This window comes from Sparus aurata, chromosome 1 (genome assembly GCF_900880675.1).
Source record: "Sparus aurata chromosome 1, fSpaAur1.1, whole genome shotgun sequence".
Lineage (NCBI taxonomy): Eukaryota > Metazoa > Chordata > Actinopteri > Spariformes > Sparidae > Sparus > Sparus aurata.
The window spans coordinates 20718063-20737979 of NC_044187.1; the positions used below are offsets into that span (position 1 = coordinate 20718063).

General features: G+C 43.1%; 1 protein-coding gene across 7 annotated transcripts in view; it reads right to left on the reverse strand.

The window, feature by feature from the left end:
* Positions 1-19917, reverse strand: part of adgrl3.1 (adhesion G protein-coupled receptor L3.1) — a 132043-nt gene that overhangs the window by 19256 nt on the left and 92870 nt on the right. For all 7 annotated transcript variants that reach the window (XM_030412152.1, XM_030412185.1, XM_030412176.1 and 4 more), the window contains exons 12-17: positions 17317-17500; positions 11588-11710; positions 11147-11352; positions 8757-8933; positions 7558-7767; positions 239-459 (exon numbers count right to left, since the gene is read on the reverse strand). In XM_030412152.1, coding sequence (XP_030268012.1) covers positions 239-459; positions 7558-7767; positions 8757-8933; positions 11147-11352; positions 11588-11710; positions 17317-17500 — 1121 coding nt within the window. The remainder of the gene's footprint in view (positions 1-238; positions 460-7557; positions 7768-8756; positions 8934-11146; positions 11353-11587; positions 11711-17316; positions 17501-19917) is intronic.

Here is a 19917-nt window from a genome sequence, read left to right on the forward strand (position 1 = left end):
GGCACTCTGTGGTGCATCCCCCCCTGCTTGTCCCCATACTTCCCCCCTCTTCCTTCTTCTCTGCCTCTCTAAACCTCTCTGTATTGACGCCTCAGTAGTGCCACAGCTTGTAGAGGCCACTGTGGCAGACGCAGCCAAAATGACAGCAGGCACTCCAGCCTCCCACCCTTCCACCCTCACCCCATCATCCATCCTTCCCTTCGCGCCACGCTCTCCTCTACCAGCCCTCTGTCCTTACACTCGGTCGGTGCCGTAGCTCCTGTAGTCCACTGCGGCGGAAACGGCCACTATGACAGCAGGCACTCCGTATCCTGCCAGGTAGAAGTACTTAGTCCTGGAGTGCTCGCTCTCGAACACCTCAACCAGCATGATGTAGAGCTGCACTCCTTCCAGGAACATCCAGGTGAAGGCTGCCAAGAAGAAGAAATGGAGCAAGGCCGCAAAGACTGCACAGGCAATCTGGTTTGGGAAAAGAAAAGATGGAGAGGATTTAAAAATACAGTAACACTACAGATAGTAATGCTCAGGAAATGGTTTATCGGCTGGACAGTTGCACTGACGAGTTAGAGAGTGGAAGAAAGACACAAACACCGCAGGCGATGAGGGTATGAGTCAGAGTTAGAAGTAATCATTTATCATATTCACATAAGGAAGGAAATGTGAGGGATTAAAAAACTGTTCTGCCAATACTGGAATAGACCGGAGAGGGAGAGGATACAGCAAATAAAAATAGAGAGAACTCACAATCATAGTATACCAAAGCAGCAATTACAGCCGATGAAACGCCTCAAAATCACTTCACGATAGCAATATTAGTCGAGCCTCCTTCACACTTTTGCCCCACATCTACATTCTACAAGTCATCGGAGAAGATAAACGAGAAAATAGAAGTGACAAGCTGGTGCGGCAGCCTCCGCTGATTGACCACATTTCAAACAGAAGTAGCGAGGCACTTTCAAAAAGGAGCTGGGTGAAAATGGGGGATGGGGGAGGAAGGCAAATGACTTGGCAACGCTTGAAAATACAATATGATTTCTGTCAATGCCAAGGATGAACAAAAACATTTGTGGAAGTGCCGCAAAAATGACTCAGCAGATTGGTATGAAAGAGAGAAAGCGAACATAAAAGTTTGACACATTTAAAAGCTCTGAAAAAGCCGGCAGCAGCGTCGGTTTAGATACTGAATAGTTTGGGAAGAATTACAGCTTTTTGTGCCGTTACGAGAGCTGAGCTGTATGTTTTAAGCGAAACTACATCATCAAAATATTGTACAAGTTCTTTACTGGGTTTCGTGTAAAACGGCAGCCATCAAACATTCTCTTTGAAGACCACATCTATAGTGCGATATGGGGGAGTTCAAATGCATTCACAATGCTTCATGGCTCGACTCACAGCGCTTTCTGATGCGCTATATAAACAGTCAAAACGTTACAAGTGCGAGTTTTATGAATCTCATTGATGCTCTTGAGTAGACATAAACTCGAGGCTCACTGATGAGGCTTAAAGTACATTATGACTCATATATACTCACCTCAGCATCTAACTGTAGTAAAGACTCAGTATGCTACAACAGTCCATGAAGTATAAGTTATCACTGTATGTGTTAAAAAAAAGGAATAGGCAACCTTTTTGCTTCTACTTATCATTAGGTTGTAAATACAGATTGCACAGTGTCATGGCTGAAGAAAAAATGACACCATCTGCGTCTAGATTAGTTACCTCTAAACCTAACTTTCACTGGTGTTTGGTCGGTCGCCGTGGTTGCTTTTTCCAACAAAAACAAAGGTTGCGTTATGGCACAAAGAAAGCGAGTCTGCCACTGCACAACCAAAACTAGAAGAGGACAGCGAAAATCGACACTACAAAAGAAAGAGAACCCTGCTGGCGGCAGACGGTCGGGCATTCACTCGATGTGAGAGCGTGCTTGTTGTGTCAGAGTCATTGATATGTGTTTACTCTTACAAGCGGGACTCTGGACGGTTCAAAACCAGCATTGTTGGAAGAGATCAGTGTGCAACAAAACCTGCCTACTTATTAAAACAACTGGGTGTTTGGATCTGCCTTTTCACAGCACTTGGATTGGGTTTTCTAGGTCAAATCGTCATGGAATGTGTTTTTTAAGTTAGGTTATATCTTTGTGTCTCACATTTTCTTCACACCTCCTGCCTTTGTCTTTTTGTTCACCAGTGTTTCATTAGTTAACTAGTCCTTGTGTATTTTCCCTCACTTGTTGTCAGTTTGACCTGCTTTGTTCCTGCTGTCTCTGTGCTTGCTCCTCTTGTTTTTCTGCCCTTGTTCCCCAAGCCTCATCCTGGTTTATACTTCATTTGGTTTTGTATTTCTTCTGTTTTTGTCAGTTTTGTTGCCCGCCTTAGGGTTTTTCGTGGATTCAGCTTCGCATTGGTAGCTTGCCTTTCGTCACATATTCCTGCCTGCCTGGGAGTCTTGCGTTTGTGTTTTCTATTTTGATAACCATCACACAAATTGGGATCCTAACAGTTGTTTTGGAGCTGTGAATGGCAGCCAGGCTGCTGAGTTCGCTACAGTGGCAGCATCAGTAATACCAACTGGAGATGATAGAAGAGGGGAAAGTTGAACAGTTGTCTGTTTCTCCTTAAAGTAAGGTAACTATCATGAACTATTATACCATACTATGAGTCCTTATTACACAACATTGTTTGGATGTGTATAGGTATGTATGGCTAGTCATAAATTTGACACTAGTTTATAACTAGGACGAGGACACTGGAACTTATAATTAATTAAAAGTTTATGGTTTATGGTTTATGGCTGTTGATATGGTGGATCAAAAACCATTACGCATGTTTATGAGTGTATTCATCAAGTGTTAAATGCCTTATAATACACTATAAATGCCCCCATAACATAAAATGGATGTGGTCTTCACAGAATGTGTTACCCAAACGTCAAACTAAAAGAATAACATAGATACCAACCTGTGGTTATGCATTTAATCTGCCAGTGAGAGAACAAATTTGAATTCACATTGTTAGTAGCCAGCGAACAGTGACGGATGAAAGGGATGTAAAAAAGTTAGATGAAAAAACACTCTGAGAAAGAAAAAGTCCCCTGCATGTCAAAAAAAGAAAGAAAAAAAAACAGCACCAAAGGATGAGTGGTAGGAAAATAAAAGAGGGGTATCAAACCTTGAAAAAAAAAACCGCATTAACAATTTAGGCAATGGGATGGGAAGAAAAGAGTTGTGCTTAAGTAAAGAAGAGGAGGAAGGAATGAGCGGTGCGATCTGGCTTGTCACGTTCGCGGCAATGTTCTAATCTAAAGAGTTGCTCCTAAATCACTGAATGGGAGAGCGAACAGGCAGACTTTTATAACGGAGGGGTTTGCAGCGAGAAGACAATTACCTAATGTCTGAGAGACAATGAGTTTAGGGGGCGAGGGAGTCACTCATTTCCATTTCTAATGATCGCACAGTGTAGGTTACACACACAGAGACACACACACATGCACGCACGCACACAGGTAAAAGGAAAAAAAAGTGGCTGCTTATGCAAAGTCATTTAGCTCTCCTGCTGGAATTACTGGCTTAACCGGCTGCGAGCTAAGTGACGGCAAAGGATGTTAATGGAGGTCACAAATAGTCACCAGTAATTAACAGGAGAGAGGCGCGCACAAATACAGCGGCGCACATACATACAAAGAAACATGATCCCTCCCACACAAACACACAGGGACAAAAGGAAATATACAAGCCTCAATGTCAAAATGCAACCTATCAAATTTGTTTTGTCATTTCATTTGCAGTAAGAATGTTTTCTCATTCAACGCTCAGCGGGATGCGAAGGCCCGAGGCTGCCGCACTCAGGCTCCTTGAATACTATGGAGGAGATGAAGGATACAGCCCTGAGCACTTCCTCCCCCACAGACATATGCTTCGTAATGATTCAGCTCACAGACAAAGAAAACATAGGCGACCTCGCGCTAAGATGTCTACGATGTCCAAAATTGTGTTCTGTGTAAACATAGTACATCAACACTGTGACAGTACTCGCACACATCATTGTTTCCCTCAGTAGATACTGATTATACTTGGGTGACCTTGCCCAGAGGAATTAAAGGAGACTGTCTCATCTCAGAAACTGACGCATACGATTTTTTGTGTAAGTGCTTGCGCCCAAGTGAGGTTTAAAGTCCTAATCCTTGATTGGCGTATTGAATGCAGACCATATGGATTATACAGCATGGGCTGTGATTGGGATGCAGACCATGTGGACACTGATGGTGGAGCCAAAACTGCACTGTGCATCATTAGGGACTGAGCTTGATAAGAGGTTAGCTTGCTGATATGTAGAAATTGCTCCACAAAATGTAATTAGCAAGGGCATCAATTTGTGTTTAAAAAAAGTGGTGGGGACATAAGGGGCTAAGATAACGTCACTGACAACCTAAAGAAGGTACACCTATCATGTTATGCTTTAGTTTAAGCAGAGGATGGCGCTCCAAGGACTTTTTTAAAATGCTTTTTCAAGGGCAAATTATTTCAAATTTAAGGACCAATTACCCACAGATGTCCATATATACCAGTCTAACCCAGAGCAATACTCAAGAGCGTCGCTGTGCTGAGAAGTTGCAGTGCACAGATGAAAAAAACATTTTCAAAGTGTGCTTCAACATTTGTGATTTCAGACAATGTAATGAGCACATCGCATGAGGTGAGAGCACATAATTACAGCAGGAAGAACAATGTGCATCGACATTTATTTTATCTCATTTGTTAGTTTGCAAGCTATTTTTAGCACTAAAACTAAATAAGCATTTAAAAAATAATGGTGGCAAAATTGGTCACAAAAAGTGGTGTGGACATCCCCAACATCCCCAGTATAAATGACACTTATGATAATGTGAGAATTTTGACTCTTCACACTCTCACCTCACACTATTGTTCATGGGTGTCACCAGGACCACTGCAGTTTGGAGTTGTAGCGAAATTGCCCATCTTATGTTAAAAACACAATAGTATATAAACAACCAATGAGATGACAGCATCTTTGAAAATTGTACTCTGTAACTGTAAGCTTGGGTAAATATCTTACGTGAAACAATACTTAACTAAAACTTTATACAGAAAGTTACAGTTGTGTTAGGTTGTGTAGACGGAGTAAACAAAAGATAAGAGAGTCTATAGAGAACTTGCTGTGGCCCTGTTTGGCTGGATGGGTAATTCAAAGGACTTTCTCTTCACCAGGAGGCTAACCCAGATTAGCCTCCTGGTTGTGACCAAGCGTCAAGATGTTATGTGATGTGAGTTATGTCACTTAAGTGACTTATGTAACGAGACTGCATGTAGTTATTTCAACCCAACGAAGGAACTTTTCCTAAACCTAGCCAATTCGTTTTTGTGCCTAAACAAAATCATGACGCTTGAGAACGTAAATAACATTCCAAAAGTCATGTTATGTTATACTATGAGTGTTCATCAGCACGCTTTAGTTTGGAAGTCTAACCAGACATTGTATGTTGCCTGTTGTTGCTAAACTGACCTTTATTTTGAAAGTTTTAAGGGCACTTACCAATCTGCCAAATTTGACAAGTAATAATTCACCCAAACCAACGGGGTGTTTTGGTGTAACGTTAATGTTCAGATGCTGAATCAAAACAACCCCCTTTTCTATTCATTGTTGCTGGGTAACACTGAGCCGGTATTTTTTATTGTGCACGTTTATCAATATGGTAATCATCCAGGGTCTACTTGAGTCAGTCAACCTGCCAGACTGACAAAGGCATCGCTGATATTAGCAGAGAGCCTTGAGAGATTTTACTATCAGTAATAACTGATCTAGCGCATGTTGCTTTCATGAATCCTTTTTCTAAAGGTTCAGTGTGTTGGATTTAGTGGCACGAAGAGGTTTGGCTGCAGATTGGAAGCAATTAAAATACCCCTTTTCTCACCCATCACTGACTATGGCCGCTAAAAATGCCAGAATCAGTTTTTGGTTTGTCTGTTCTGGGCAAATGTAGAAATAACGACAACACAGCAATTCTTAGTTTGAGGTGATTATACACTAATGGAGACATGACAATAGATCCTCCTGAAATCCTACACACTGTACCTTTAAATGTACAGCTGACACTGAAGAATAAGGATAATTGTGCAGTATGTCACTTGACGTGTTGAAGCAGTGACATAACGCCAATTCAGACTGACATGGTGATCCAGCATAAACCCTCAGGTTCGTCTGAATGTCAACATGTATTATGTGACCCTGTCTTGACCCTGCTTATGAGCCATTTACATCACAGCTCTGGATAAAATCATTCTCAGGTTTAGTGGACGGAAACAAGTTTCTACACTAACAACTGAATAGATGTGAAATTCCTATAAACTATCATGTATTGTGTATGGGCAGCATCTATGTCACTCACATAAATTCTGCCCCCTTGCATCTCAGAGACATTTAAAAATCATTGCTTACAAAATGACTTTTTTTTTTTATTTAAGAAAGCCACAAGGCCTGGATTTATACAAGGTTATTCTTGACCTGAGCCTTGTGTGAAACTACCTGACAGCACTCTAATAGGACTGTCCAAATGCAGGTTGAGCCCATATTTAGTAGCGTGCCTCAATTGGGCTTTGTTTACTGAAGTTTTATTGTTTAACAAACATCCTCCTCACAACCAACAGGATTCCCTGGCAAGGGAAGAGATAGACTGCAGCTACTGTAGCCTGAGGGGGGGATGACTAACAAAAGCAACAGAAGACTGAAGGATAGCGCAAACATCAGCTAAGCTAAAACAAAGCTAATACATGAGCTTTCCTACATTATCTAATCAGCCAAGGCTGCATGGTGTGCACTATGTGTTTTGTAAATCATTTATGTTGCAACTGGGAACAGGCCAAAGAACAGGCAATTAGGTTTTTTTTTCATTGACATATTTATTATATTTAGGCTAATTTGCCATTCAAGGAAAATATAACAACCTAACTATGCTGGTGGCCTAATGTTATAGCAATGTTTTTGTCTCCTATTTTGCCTCGGTTGGCAATCCTTTCTAAATTAGCCGCAGACTGTGATACAATTAATCCAAGGATGGTTGTAGTGCTCAGTATAGCGATGATGATGTCATGGGAAAATGAGCATTCGCAGTACAAACACTGCCAGTAAAACTCTGCTTTTGCTGGGTTTGTTTTTTTTCCTTTCCACAATTCACGAGAAAAAAAGTTAGAGTAATCCAGGCTGGTTTGAATACACAGATATGGTTTGTTTAGCAGAGAAACTTCTGTTTTCCATTTATTCTGGGAACTCTGCATGGACTACATCTGCTGTTCCTTATTCATGTGGCAGCAATGTGGTCAACCACTGACAGCAAGTTAGTAAACATTTCACAATGTACACTGCCAACAATGCAGCATGATCAGTGGTGTTGGTCAGTGACCAGTTATGCCGAGCCTCTGCCAACGCAGCATGCATAAAGAGCCACATTTTGAAATGTCGCCTGTCTTCAAAATATTATTATTTAGCACACATGCTGCATGTTGTGCACACACTTACATACAGAGGAAGTCCCAACCCTTCTTACCGGCTGATCTGCCCTGTTGATCCCGACCAAGAACAGTGACTCAGCGATGAAGAGGCTGATGCAGAGGTTCTTGTGGATGGTGTTGCGGTCGCTCTGCAGCCCGCGGAAGAAGCAAAAGGTGAAGATGCAGATGAGTAGGCAAACCAGTGACAACAGGATGCCCACCCATGTGATGACGTCCAGGAGCAGGTCGTGCATGCTGTCTGCCTTCTGTGGGAAGAGAGAGACAAGCTTGAGTGGTTCGCTTAATAGTCATTTACAGTCACTAAATGTAGCTATGTTTAGCCTCAGTTTGCTGAAAACATACATGAGTCATGTTGTCGCAATACGAACCTCACTGTAGAAACAGACTCGCATCCCCCACTCCCTGACTAATGCGAGGCTGGCTGTGTGTGTCACTGAGCGTTCAGGGCCGCAGTGTTACGCTGCGTTGCACAGGTGTGCTGGCTCTATCCATCAGTGTCCTGCAACCTGGCAGCCGGAGCAATGTTCAACATAGCACTGCTGTGATGGATCTACTGCTCAAACCCTCACACTGTGTTCACAAAGGGCTGCCAAGCTAGCTCTGACCATGACCCCTTTAGAAGTAACACACGTCCTCTGGCCCAGAGGGAGAGACTGGGTGTCACACAATATCCGGACTTACAAGGGCCGATTTGTGAGGAGGAACTTGGTCTTAACGTGACAAAAGAGGGAGACAAAGAGTACTTATCCCACACACAGTGGGACAATGAGGTTTTTATCCGCCGCCCACAGTGGCTCGTGGATATCAAAATAAATGAGCCACTCACACTGTCTGATCAGTCAAATATCATTTTTACCAGCAGGTTTTGTCTCTGCTTTAAGCCTCTCTAGTAAATTAATAAGTCTGTCTGTTTTGGTCATCCACAACGCCATAGACTTAATGTCTGTGGTGCACATGTGTTTTGTCAACTCAAAAGTCATCATCTGGCTCGACAAATCAATTGTAAAGTTTCTCCTGCCAAGTGTGATTCCTCAGTACTGGAAAGCCAGGAGAGTTATAATCTATTTTCCAGATGTTGAGGTCTCCTTCCCTCCCTTCCTTCCACCTTATTTTTTTTTTTTCTTTGGGAATCTGTTGACCAGCCTTGCCAGCCACTGCTAATCAAATGATGAACAACTGACCCTTTGATCTTGCCCATCCCCCTCCTGGCAGGCACGGCAGAATAAACGCCTACCTTGACCTCCACGTGGGCCATGAGCACCGCGAAACTGGTGAGGTGTGTGCAGGAGCAGCTGGTGTGTGTGCGATTGGTGGCCAGCAGACGACAGTCCTGTGTAGACCAGAATCCCGTCATGGTGCGCTTGGAGTAGCTCCAGAATGAACAGTTGGGATTGAAGTTCTCTTCCGAATGCTGGGGGCACGGGAGGGAGGGAGAGAGAGAGTAAGTGAGTGAGAGGAAGAAATTGAGAGAGAGGGATAAAAAGGAGGAGGGGTTGCGGGGGGGGGGGGGGAGCAGGAAGATGGAGAACAGATACTTAGTCATGGGGAGGTGGGAGGCAGAAACATGGAGTGGTGGGAGAGCCAAAAAAAAGTGAGAAAAATGGTGGGAGGAATTGGTGGAGAGACGGGACGGAGAGGAAGAAACACGGAGAGGGAGTCAAGTACACACAACAAAACAACAAACAGAAGGGACAGAATGCGAGAGTGCAGCAACAAATAAACACAAGAGCCATGGCAGGAGGTGACTGTGCTGCGTCCGCACTTGTTGTGTGAGCTTTTGGAGTGTAGGAGCTGCTCGTGTTGTGTAAACTGATGGGAGCCGTGTGTGTGTTGGATTTGTAAGAAAAAGTTACTCTCAAAATGAGCAAGTGAGACCGGGAGGATCTCTCCGCTGCCAACGAGCTGGATCACCAACTGGATCAGCATTTGCTTGCTCAATGAGCGACACAAGATAATAGTGTTGCACGGAGCATCTCAGCTCATACAGTGCGAAGCAATGTGGAGTTAGATCCTAATTCAGTGTGTAATTATCGCTAATGCCGGAGCTTTTCTCGTGTTATTTGGAGCAAGCTGACGTCATTGGAGTCATGTTTTGCAAGAGCAAGTCATTGCAGTGGTGAACATGAATGATATTTTCAAAAGCTCTGCTAATTAACTTTCTTATTCATGACGGTGACCAAGAACTTCATTAATTTATAATTTCAGGCTGAACGACTATGCCTTATCATTTACCAGGTCCAGATTTGACTGTTTTTATTTTCTTTAGTCTGACAGTCTGCAGCTCTGATGTTTTCCATTTACATTGTCATTAAAGGATAGGGCCTCCGTCATTCAGTGGTTTCCTTATTTCGTCAAATTCCATGTGAAGGCCAAAACCAACATTGCGTCATTCCATTTGTCCAACTTCTCCCACCTGTCTGTGGCCCAAGCCCATTGTCCCGTTCACAGTCCCAAACACTGGTTTCAGTCATTTGTAAAGCTGCTATAAGTAACTTGCATTTTGTGTTGATTCTGGCGGCCCCTGTGGACAAAAGTGGTCGCGTTCCGACTGCCTTGTGTCCAACAAGTGAAAATAAAGACACATTTTCAAAGCCATTTTCCTTCTTCAAACATAGCTGTTTGCAGGACACATAGCGATGGTGCATCTGTTCGCGCCTATGTCTGATCAATAAACAACAAGGTAAACTATGTTTAAGTGCTGTACAGTACCGCCAGACTAGACAGCAGCATCTTTCCTCAGGCTGTGAGACCTCACAATTCATTCTCAGCACTCCGGTATGAAACAATAGTTTTAATTTTATGACTTACTCAACCCAGAGAAGTTTGTGTCTGACCCTGTGACAGGCCTGAAGAATAACTACAATAAATATGAAGAAATATCCGTTCTTTTCGCTGCAGGTCATAAACAGGAATCACAACTGTGCTGTTTCATAACTAGTTGAAAACCTCTTCAAGTAGGTTTAATATATCTATTTCCTTAAACAGCTGGGACCTATAGATTTCAGCAAACATCACTCAGACAGGAGTAAATATCATATTTGCTTTTCATAGCTGTGGATGAACACACATTTGGTGCTCTGGCAAGTATAGCACCGGAGTGGTTTATGTGAAATTGAATCACAATACAATACAGCGCCTGAGAAAAGGAGCCTGCTGCAACAGTGTGGCTCATTTCTGTGATTTTTAGTAAGTGTTTAGACAACAATGTAGGTCTGTGGAGAAACTTGAATGGTGGTTGTTAGTAATTGTAAGAATTGTTGACATGAGAAACAGATGGACTAGCATCACCCTATAATCGCTACTTCTGTCAAATTTTCCCAGCAAGTTATTCTTACTTGTATTTGGAAAAAAAATCTATATCTATACTTTTTGTGGGGCTTTTCATGGCTTTATTTGACAGGACAGCTTAAGAGAGATCGAAGGAAATGGGATGAAAAGGAGGTGGGTGACATGCAGCGAAGGGCCACCATTTGGATTTGAACCCAGGGGTGCTGCAGCTAGGACACAACCTCTGTACATGGGCACACACACTTTACCAACTGAGCTAGGGCCCCCCATTTTACTATTATTAGTATTTTTTCATTGTTTAAACATAATAGGCAAGACACCTTGCACCTCCCTTACCTGCAGGTGTTTGACAGTGAAGACCACGGGCTCGGACAGGTACACCTTATTGCTCTCTTTGTTAATGGACGCTGTGATGACGGGGGAGTTGACGATGACGGAGTAATTGGGGTAGACGGCCTCGCTGCTCAGTCTCACGCTGGCGTTCTCCGTGGACAGGTAGGCGCCCAAGTTCCTGTACAGGACGAAGGCCATCCTGATCTCACCTGTAAGGGGACACACACACACACACACACACACACACACACACACACACACACACACACAGGAACATGGAGGAGGTTACACTTGATAATTGTTGGCCCAAACCAGAAATAGATGCGGATGTGTGAAAGAGCGAGAGGAAGAAAAAACAGGGTGGGGGAGAGGGGGGAGTGTGGGGGAGGGGGTGGGACAACTCATGGTGAGAGGAAGAGAGAGAATATGAGATTTGTCTTCTACCGTTTCTGCCGTGCTGTTTGAGAGTGCTAGCTGACAGCTGGATGGAGTTTCCATGTAGCTCTGACTGAGGGAATGTCAGGTCTGCCAGGTTCCCATCCGTGCTCAGCCGGGCCACTTCCAGCTCTGCAACACACACACACACACACACACACACACACACACACACACACACACACACACACACACACACACATGCGCGCTAATGTCAAGTCATTGCATGGTTACATCAGGTATGTTTTGCAGCCTCTTGTAATAACCATGTTTTCTCACTAAGTGCTTCACACTAGAGCACGGGCATGAATCCTGAAGCCGTATTCTGGCTTCTTCCAAACAAAGGAAATGGAGAAAAAAATAAATTAATAAATAAAGGAGCTGACATGTATCAAAGTGAAATAATGTGGATTTTTATACTAAAAAAAGGCAACGATGTCTCCAGGCAACTGGTCCGACGCATCCATCGAGGCAGATAATCCGGCCTCTCTCTTGCATTGTGGGAATCTAATTTCACCATCCAGGTTCGTTAGCACTTTCTTGATTACGGCCGTGTAATGTATTAGATAAAGTTTCTAATTAAGGGCTAATTATACCTTTGGTGTATTGCTATCTTGTGCTTCTGAGCGATTTGGTGATTTAGACGTTTCGCTTTCATGGTGAAAACAGCTCCCCGATCAAATAAACAACACAAGGACATGCTAGGATGGAAATGAGACTGGAGGAGGAGGAGGAGGAGGAAGAAGAAGAGGGGTGAGAGAAAAGAAAGGGAAGATAGTGGTGGAGAGAGGTGGAGAGGGGAAAATGGAGCTGGCAGTCAAAGGAGCAGAATGGACGAGAGATGGGAAACGAGCAGATAGAGTTGAGAGGAGAGGAGTGGAGTGGCGATAGGTGGGGAGAAGACTATGTTCTCTCGCAGAGTACAAAAGATAGGGCACAAAGGCGAGAGATACTGAGGTCTGGGAGAGAGGAAAATGGAGGCAGGCAGACGTAAACACAGACACTGATATGCAAATGCTGGCAGAAAGGAGAGAAAAACACCGGTTAAGTGTTGCCAAAACTAAACATCCCGGCTCTGCGAACACACACACATATGCACACACGTACACACACACACACACACACATTCACACGCAGCGGCGGGGTATCAAAACACGCTGAGTTTAATCTAATTAAAGCATCCTTGTCATGACAATCCTCCTCCGAAGAAAACACACTTGTTCATTATCGTTATCACACGCGCACGCTGTTACCGCTGTGCTATCCCTTCAAATCACTGTTTTGGTTTCTAATAATAACACTATTTATTCATCTGCCTAATGCTGCGCTACACTGTTCACAGCCACAAACACACAATCCGACACAATAATATCACCTTCAGTAGCTGCAGTGGCTTTTCTCTATAATGCGTCACTCAAATAATTTATTCCTGTCGCTCACTCTCCTCTGAAAGACTTGTTTAAGGGGGATGGATGGAGGGAGGGAAGTGGGGGCTTAAAAAGTGCAGTGAGGAGAGTGGAGAGGGAGGAGATGGGGGGGAGAGAGAGAGAGAGAGAGAGAAGTGAGGATGGAAGGCGAAGAGAAAGAGAGATGAGAGGCGGTATCGGGCCGGTTATGAATAAAGGGAAGAGATAATCGTGGTGGATCTGCCCACTGGATTAGCTGGGAGGGAAGATTAACGGCACAAAAAGGAGAGGGATGCAGAGACAAAATTTCTTCCACTGAAAAGATGACTTCCTGTTTTAAGTTCTTCTGAGATGCGGTAGCCTACATCTCGATGACTGTTTATGTAACCGAATTTATGTGGTGCGTTCAGGGGGAATGAGGAGATACGAGTCTGGAATTATGTAAGGTGGATCTGCGTAGGACGGCAGTTGTCGCGAAAAACCAACCGTTGTCCTCAAAGCTGAAGGGAGAGGAAGACAAAGTCACGTTGGCAGGACTGACTTTGTGGAATCTGCTTCCACTATCTGTTCCGCTATGAGAAAAGAAAAAAAAAAAAAAAAAATGCGGCATCACCGCGTCATGCGACTTAAATAGCCGTGATTTCATCGCTTAGTGATGTGGAAGTGAACAAAAAAAACCCTCAGAGCATCATTTGACATTCCACCACAACCATCACCCTCAAGCGTGCACTCATCCAGTATTCTTTACTCATCATCCTCAGTTTTCTCTCTTCCACCCCTCCTCCTCCTCCTCCTCCTCCTCCACGACTTTTCATCTCTGACGGAGCAAAACACACGCCCAGTGAATCTTGGTAATGGGGAGATGATGTGAAGGAAATTTGGAGACATCAAATCAAAAAGGGGTGGTAAACAGGGGCGATAATCAAGGGAAACATAAGAGAGCGCAACTTGCTGGTCCGAGCGCAGATGAAACGACGACTCGCGGATATATCATCGTCTAAAGGCATGAAAAGCAAAGAGGGTTTTTTTTGGCTCTCCAGCATCGCTTTGCCTCATTCCACGGCCCAATGATGAGAGGATCAGTGAGGGGAGATGAGAGGAGATGATGGAGGGAGAAGAAAGACAGAGGAGAGAGTGATGTGCACGACGCCATAATAACCAGCTTTGTTCTGCTTTGTCAATTCCGCCTACAAGTGGAGGGAAAATACGGGAAAAATAAATAAAAATGATTGTCTCTGGCTTACAATTCATCCCCGCCTCACAAACATAGAGGGCAGTGTGTGTGTGTGTGTGTGTGTGTGTGTTTTATTCCTGCATGTTGTTAGACCTGACCCTTTAAACCTGGACCTCTTCATTATGACCTCTTTCTGACAATCTATACAAGCCCGCTCTGCATAATAACTGTGAACACATCAAGTCTATTGTACATCCTGTTTTGTGAATGTAACCAGATAATAAAGTTTTTGAAGCATCTCTGGCAAATGCGATCCCAGCCTACACTTTATTGAATTATGAAGTATTTTTTTTTTTTTTTTTCTTTCATCTCATTCAGATTTTTATGGAGCCAGACAGTATATAAAGGTTATCATTTGTTTGGGTTCACGATTTGTTCATTCACATTAGTATCAATGGAGTTTCCCCCAATTCAATTTGCGCGTCACCTTATATTATCTTGAATAGGTAAACCAGTCATTTCAAATAGATCCTTTGATATTATTTATTGAAATCATATATACATGTTAAATACTTTATAAAAGAGATCAAATAAATGCATTGAGGCAGAGTGTTATTTCCCATTGCAGTTACTCGTCAATTACTTGTTAGCCTATTTTGTATGCAGAGAGAGAGAGAGAGACAGAGACAGAGTGCGGTCAGGGCAAAGGTCATCCTTTGAGTTTCCTGCACATCACATGAGCTGCACTAGCTTGAGGTTTAATGCTTTTTGGTGTTCTTATATGTTTGCATACGATCAGTGTGCTCACGTGCAGTTACAGACGAGTTTATCACTCCTTATTATAAAACTGTAATCCTGAGTTATCCACTTTTTTTGACTGAATGGGTCTGTCAACTGTTTGTATCTTTTTTTCTGCAATCTTACTGGAATATAGCTGCCCTCTTTTCATATCCTGATTACATGCTCCCGCTGCGTGTATTCTCTGACGCCCCAAGTCTGCATTTGATAAGCGTAAGCCCTCGGAAGCAAGTGGGACCTCATGGTGAAATGGTGACTTGAGAGTGGGGAAATTAGGGTGTGAGTGGTAAGATGCCACGCTGGCCTTCTACGGAAATGCAGGAGATGGATCGATAGACAGACAGACAGACAGACAGGCCGAGAACATGAAACTTATTTCGGTTTCTTAGCCTGCTTTCATTTCGTGAAAACTTTTGGCCCTAGTTTCAATCCTCCCCACCATTATAACAATCCACAGACAGAAGGGAAACGACAGGAAAGTGACAGCACAGTCAAAAAGAGAGAGGGAGAGCTTCAAACCATAAACAGCTGTTTCTGCACGCCTCTCCCTGATGATTTTGGGTGATTATTGTGAATGCCCTGATTAATAATTGCAAATACATAATGCTCTGTTTGACAGTTTTGTTTCTGTTTGACAGTTCTGACAGTATTTGGTCGGTTTTGACAGCTGCAGCAGCACCCAGGCGTTGACCACTGTGCTGCAGGCACTGTGGATCTTTGTTGTGTGCTGTGACTCCCCCCCCCCCCCCCCCCCCCCCCGACCCCCGACCCGCTGGAGCAGCACCCTGTCTGTGTTTTGAGACCTTCTGAGTGATAAATTAAACACCGGATATACCAACAAGCTCCCCACATGTAGCTCAAAGTACTGTAGAGGAATGAGCTACTACACCGCAGATGCAAGTCTTAAATAAAGGACTCTGGAAGAAATTCTGCAAATTTTGATTCAGTGCTTCTTTTGTACTCCTGCTGGCCAGCTGCGGCACTCACGCTGCTGTGGAAAATGAACTGTTTCAAAAATGTTCACCTGTTGTGTAATGAAAAAGAGCTACTGGGGTTTTATACCGTTTTATTTTGATTTTAGGCTGAGATACATGAAAATAACATGGTTATCTCTGACATCTCTAATAACAGATTTCTGTTCGGTTTTCAGTTTATCAAGTAGCACACACAAAAAAGATTTAATGAAGGCATATACTCATTTTAAGTTTCATAAATTAACTAAAATTAATGAAAAAAAAACACGGCAGCACTGTGTTTTCCCTCTGTTTGAAATGCTCTGTCTCTTTAAGGCCCCCATTTCTTGAATACCCAGTCTCCTCTTATTGGTCAGCTCACACATGTCTGAGCCAACACCTCTAACAAAAAAACAACCAAATTGATTCTTACATGCCAAACTAGCCGCTGTGTGACGTGGTGACATAGTGTGATGTCACAAAGTCACAGAGCTAAGGGTGGGATTACTGACGAGGTGTTTCAGAAGCAGTGTTTTCTGTGGACTTTTTTAACCTTCAAGACCTTAGACATGCAGAAGAACCTCTGTTAAATACTGACGGAAAAAAAACAAAAACTTCTTGAAGTCCTGTTGGAAAAAAGTCTCATACATAAAATCTTGCCAGTGCATCTTTTTTTTCCACACCACCACCCGTCTTACATAATGCGTATACAGTATTTTACTTATGTTAATAAATGCAAGCTTTTTTAACCAAAGTATGGTCGTCCACCAAGTTTAATGTCAACTCTGCTCCAGCATTTCAGAGTTTATATTCTGGTACAATGGCCCTACTTTCACCCATGTACACTCGTGTCCATTCACATGTAAAGAGTGTGTGTAATTGGACAAACGAGGATCGTGTTATTTTTGCAAACTTTGAAGTTAGATAATATACTTTGTTTCTCGTTTGTATTATAAAATGAAGAAGATCAGAGCCGTTAATGCCTGCGGTCAGCTTCACCTCTTACCAGGATATTTCATCATATTCTTAGATCTTTAGCAGCCTGAGTTGGTTTACGTTGTTTTAAGATCTGTTGGGGGGGAAAAACCTGAAATCTAAGAACCCCACTTCTGCTAAAGCAAGTGCATGTTCTCGAAAAGCTTTCCCTTTGTTTCATTACATTAGATTCAACAAAATGTAAAAAAGCTTTTGTCACAGACCTCGCACTCTTACTATCCAACACCTGAGACAAAAGCGGTGTAGCCACATCCGTCAACAATGAGCCAATGTGCAGCTTCACCGGAGCAAATGGAGGTTAAGTGCCTTGCTTGAGGGCATCTCAACAGGCTCTTTGACAGTTTTCAGGGTCCAGCTGAGTTTGGAGGATGGCGAAGGAACCAAAATAAAAAATAAAAAAGATGTACTCACGGATGTTGTCAGTAGTCTCCTGCACAGTGTCAGTCTTGAGGAGGTTGTCAGCCAACATAAACGCCCCGGTCTCCACGGTGTCGAGGAGCAGAGTGGCCGAGTGCAGCTGCTCGCTGGTGGGCAGCTCCCTCCACGCCGCCTGGGCTCGTGGCTGCAGCAAATTATTCACAGTCTCCACCATAGCCTGGGGCAGCATCAGAAACACAGAGGTCACACGGAGGAAGCCAATACTAGCTCCTCAGTCAAGGATGCTAAAGTGAAAATAAATGCAAATCCATTCAGCGTACAAATAACATTGTGACACCATAGCTGTCGAGGACGGCAGCTGGTGGGATGCAGTGAGAAAGCGGCGGCTTTACATTTATCATGTGGATAAATCATGACAACAAAACATGTTAGCGATGCAAATGTAGCATTCCCATGCAGACGTAACAAAATACAGAAGCTGTTAAATATAAAGTAAATTTCCAAACTTCTTCTTTTAAAAAAAACGCTCTACATAAAAGGATGTTGTGCTTGAAAATCTCCATCACAGATGTTCTGAAAATCAAGCTAAGCTAATTAGCTGATTGCAATCACCGTGTGTCTACACCCCCAAACCTGGTTCATTTTTTTTTCTTCCTTTTCTAAAGCAACAGTCTTATCTTTAGAGTTAGAAAACTTGTGCTTGAGGGATTGAGAAGAAATTAGAGTTTTATCAGATCATGTCTGCTGGGTCACATCCAGCCATGCAGAACAGCTCCGACTCCAAAAATATTACCACTTGGCTCGCGCGGATGAAATGTTCCTCGGCGAAACAATACTTATTTTGTCTCCGGCTCACATTCCTTTATACTCTTAAGAATTCACCTCCTCATTTTCAAACATGAACACCCACACATAGGCAGACACACACGTCTTTAAAAGACCCTGGGAGAGATAAAGAGAGCCGGGCGGAGGGAGGAGGGAGGAGAAGGGGGAAGAGCCATGGGAGAGCGATAAAACAGTCCAGTGAGTCCATGGTGACAGGCGTCTGCTGGGAACAAGGGAGGCGGAAAAAGCGAATACAGGTGCTATCAAACACACACATCTCACACTCCCGTCTGTCTCTTTATTTTCTCTTTCTTTTTTCACACTGACTGTAAACCACCCTCCTCTGCGAGCCCATCCCCGGTACCTCTCGCTCCTTCAGCACGGCTCCCTCTTGAGGAAGGTCGGATGCGAGAGTGGGAAAAAAAGGAAACGCAGGTGCCATTATACAAGCAAAGAGGGTCTCCAGTGGGGAATTGAAAGGGCGGGGGGGGTGGAAAGTGAGAGACATCAGTTTATTGGCATTCACGCGTCAACCATTTGACTTCCTCCAAGGCCCTTTCACTCGGGGTTAGGGAGAAGCGAAAAGACCAAGAGGGAGGAGGGGAGACAGCAAAAAGAGATTGTCGAGGAGTAGTGTGTTTTTTTTGTCTGTGTGTGTGTCTACGAGTGTCCTAGATAGAGAAAGACAGTAGATGGTGACTCATACAAGCGTTGACGGCATGTGCTCGGAAAATGTGCATTCGGCATCTGGAATTAGATTTTAATCCTACCTGTTTATTTTTTTGGGGGGGTGATACCCACATGTAGATACAGTACATCACACACACGAAATGGGTGCTTAGCCAACAAGCTAATATGATAATATTATGTCCTCTTTTAGCGCTAGCAACTAATTAGCTGGGATGCATATCGGATGAGTTTGGGAGGGCTACATGTAAACAAAAACTAATTAATCCACTGCTTCAGCAAACAACTAGAATAAGCAGGAGTTGGTTTGAAGCACACACATGCAAACACACACACACACACTCACACCGAGCAAACCTGTTTCTATTTACAACTTTTCATTGACTGGGAAAAGAGACGACAAGCTTTAAGAGTCAACTTGGGCTGCCTGTGTTTTTTTGTAATTTCGCCAATCCTTTTTCCATCACTTAGGATAACACAGCGCTGTAGCCGGTGAAGTGATAAAATCTGAGGCACAACAAATCCAACAGTCACTCAGATTGGCTGCAAACAAGCAATCGATTAGCCGATAGACAAAAAGTAATCAGCACCACTGTTTTGATAATAAATCCGTCCTCTGAGCCATTTTTCAAGCAAAAAAAAAAGACAAACATTCAAGTTTCCGGTTTCTCAAATTTGATGATGTGTCTAAAAGCGAACTAAATATCTTTGTGTTTTTGAACCATTAGTCAGACAAAACAAACAGGTTCGACTCGTGACTTTGGCTCTGGGAAGATTTGAATGCATATTTTTCATGATTCTCTGGTATTTTTACTGACAAAATGAGCAATTAATCTGGAATATAGTTAACATAATCAGTAGTTGTTGCCCTTCAGTTGACAGATTTCTGATCATTCATCAAGGACAAATTCCAAACGTTTGCTGGTTCTATGAGCTGTTTTATATCATTGTATATTGCTTGTTTTGGGGTTAATTTATCAACGTTCAGATAAAAAAAAAAAAGCATAATATCTATATACATATATATGTTTTCTTCACTTTTACTTGCACTTTTGATACTTAAGTACATTTATTATCAGACACTTTAAGACTTTTACAACACTGTTGCTCTGTAGAATCAAG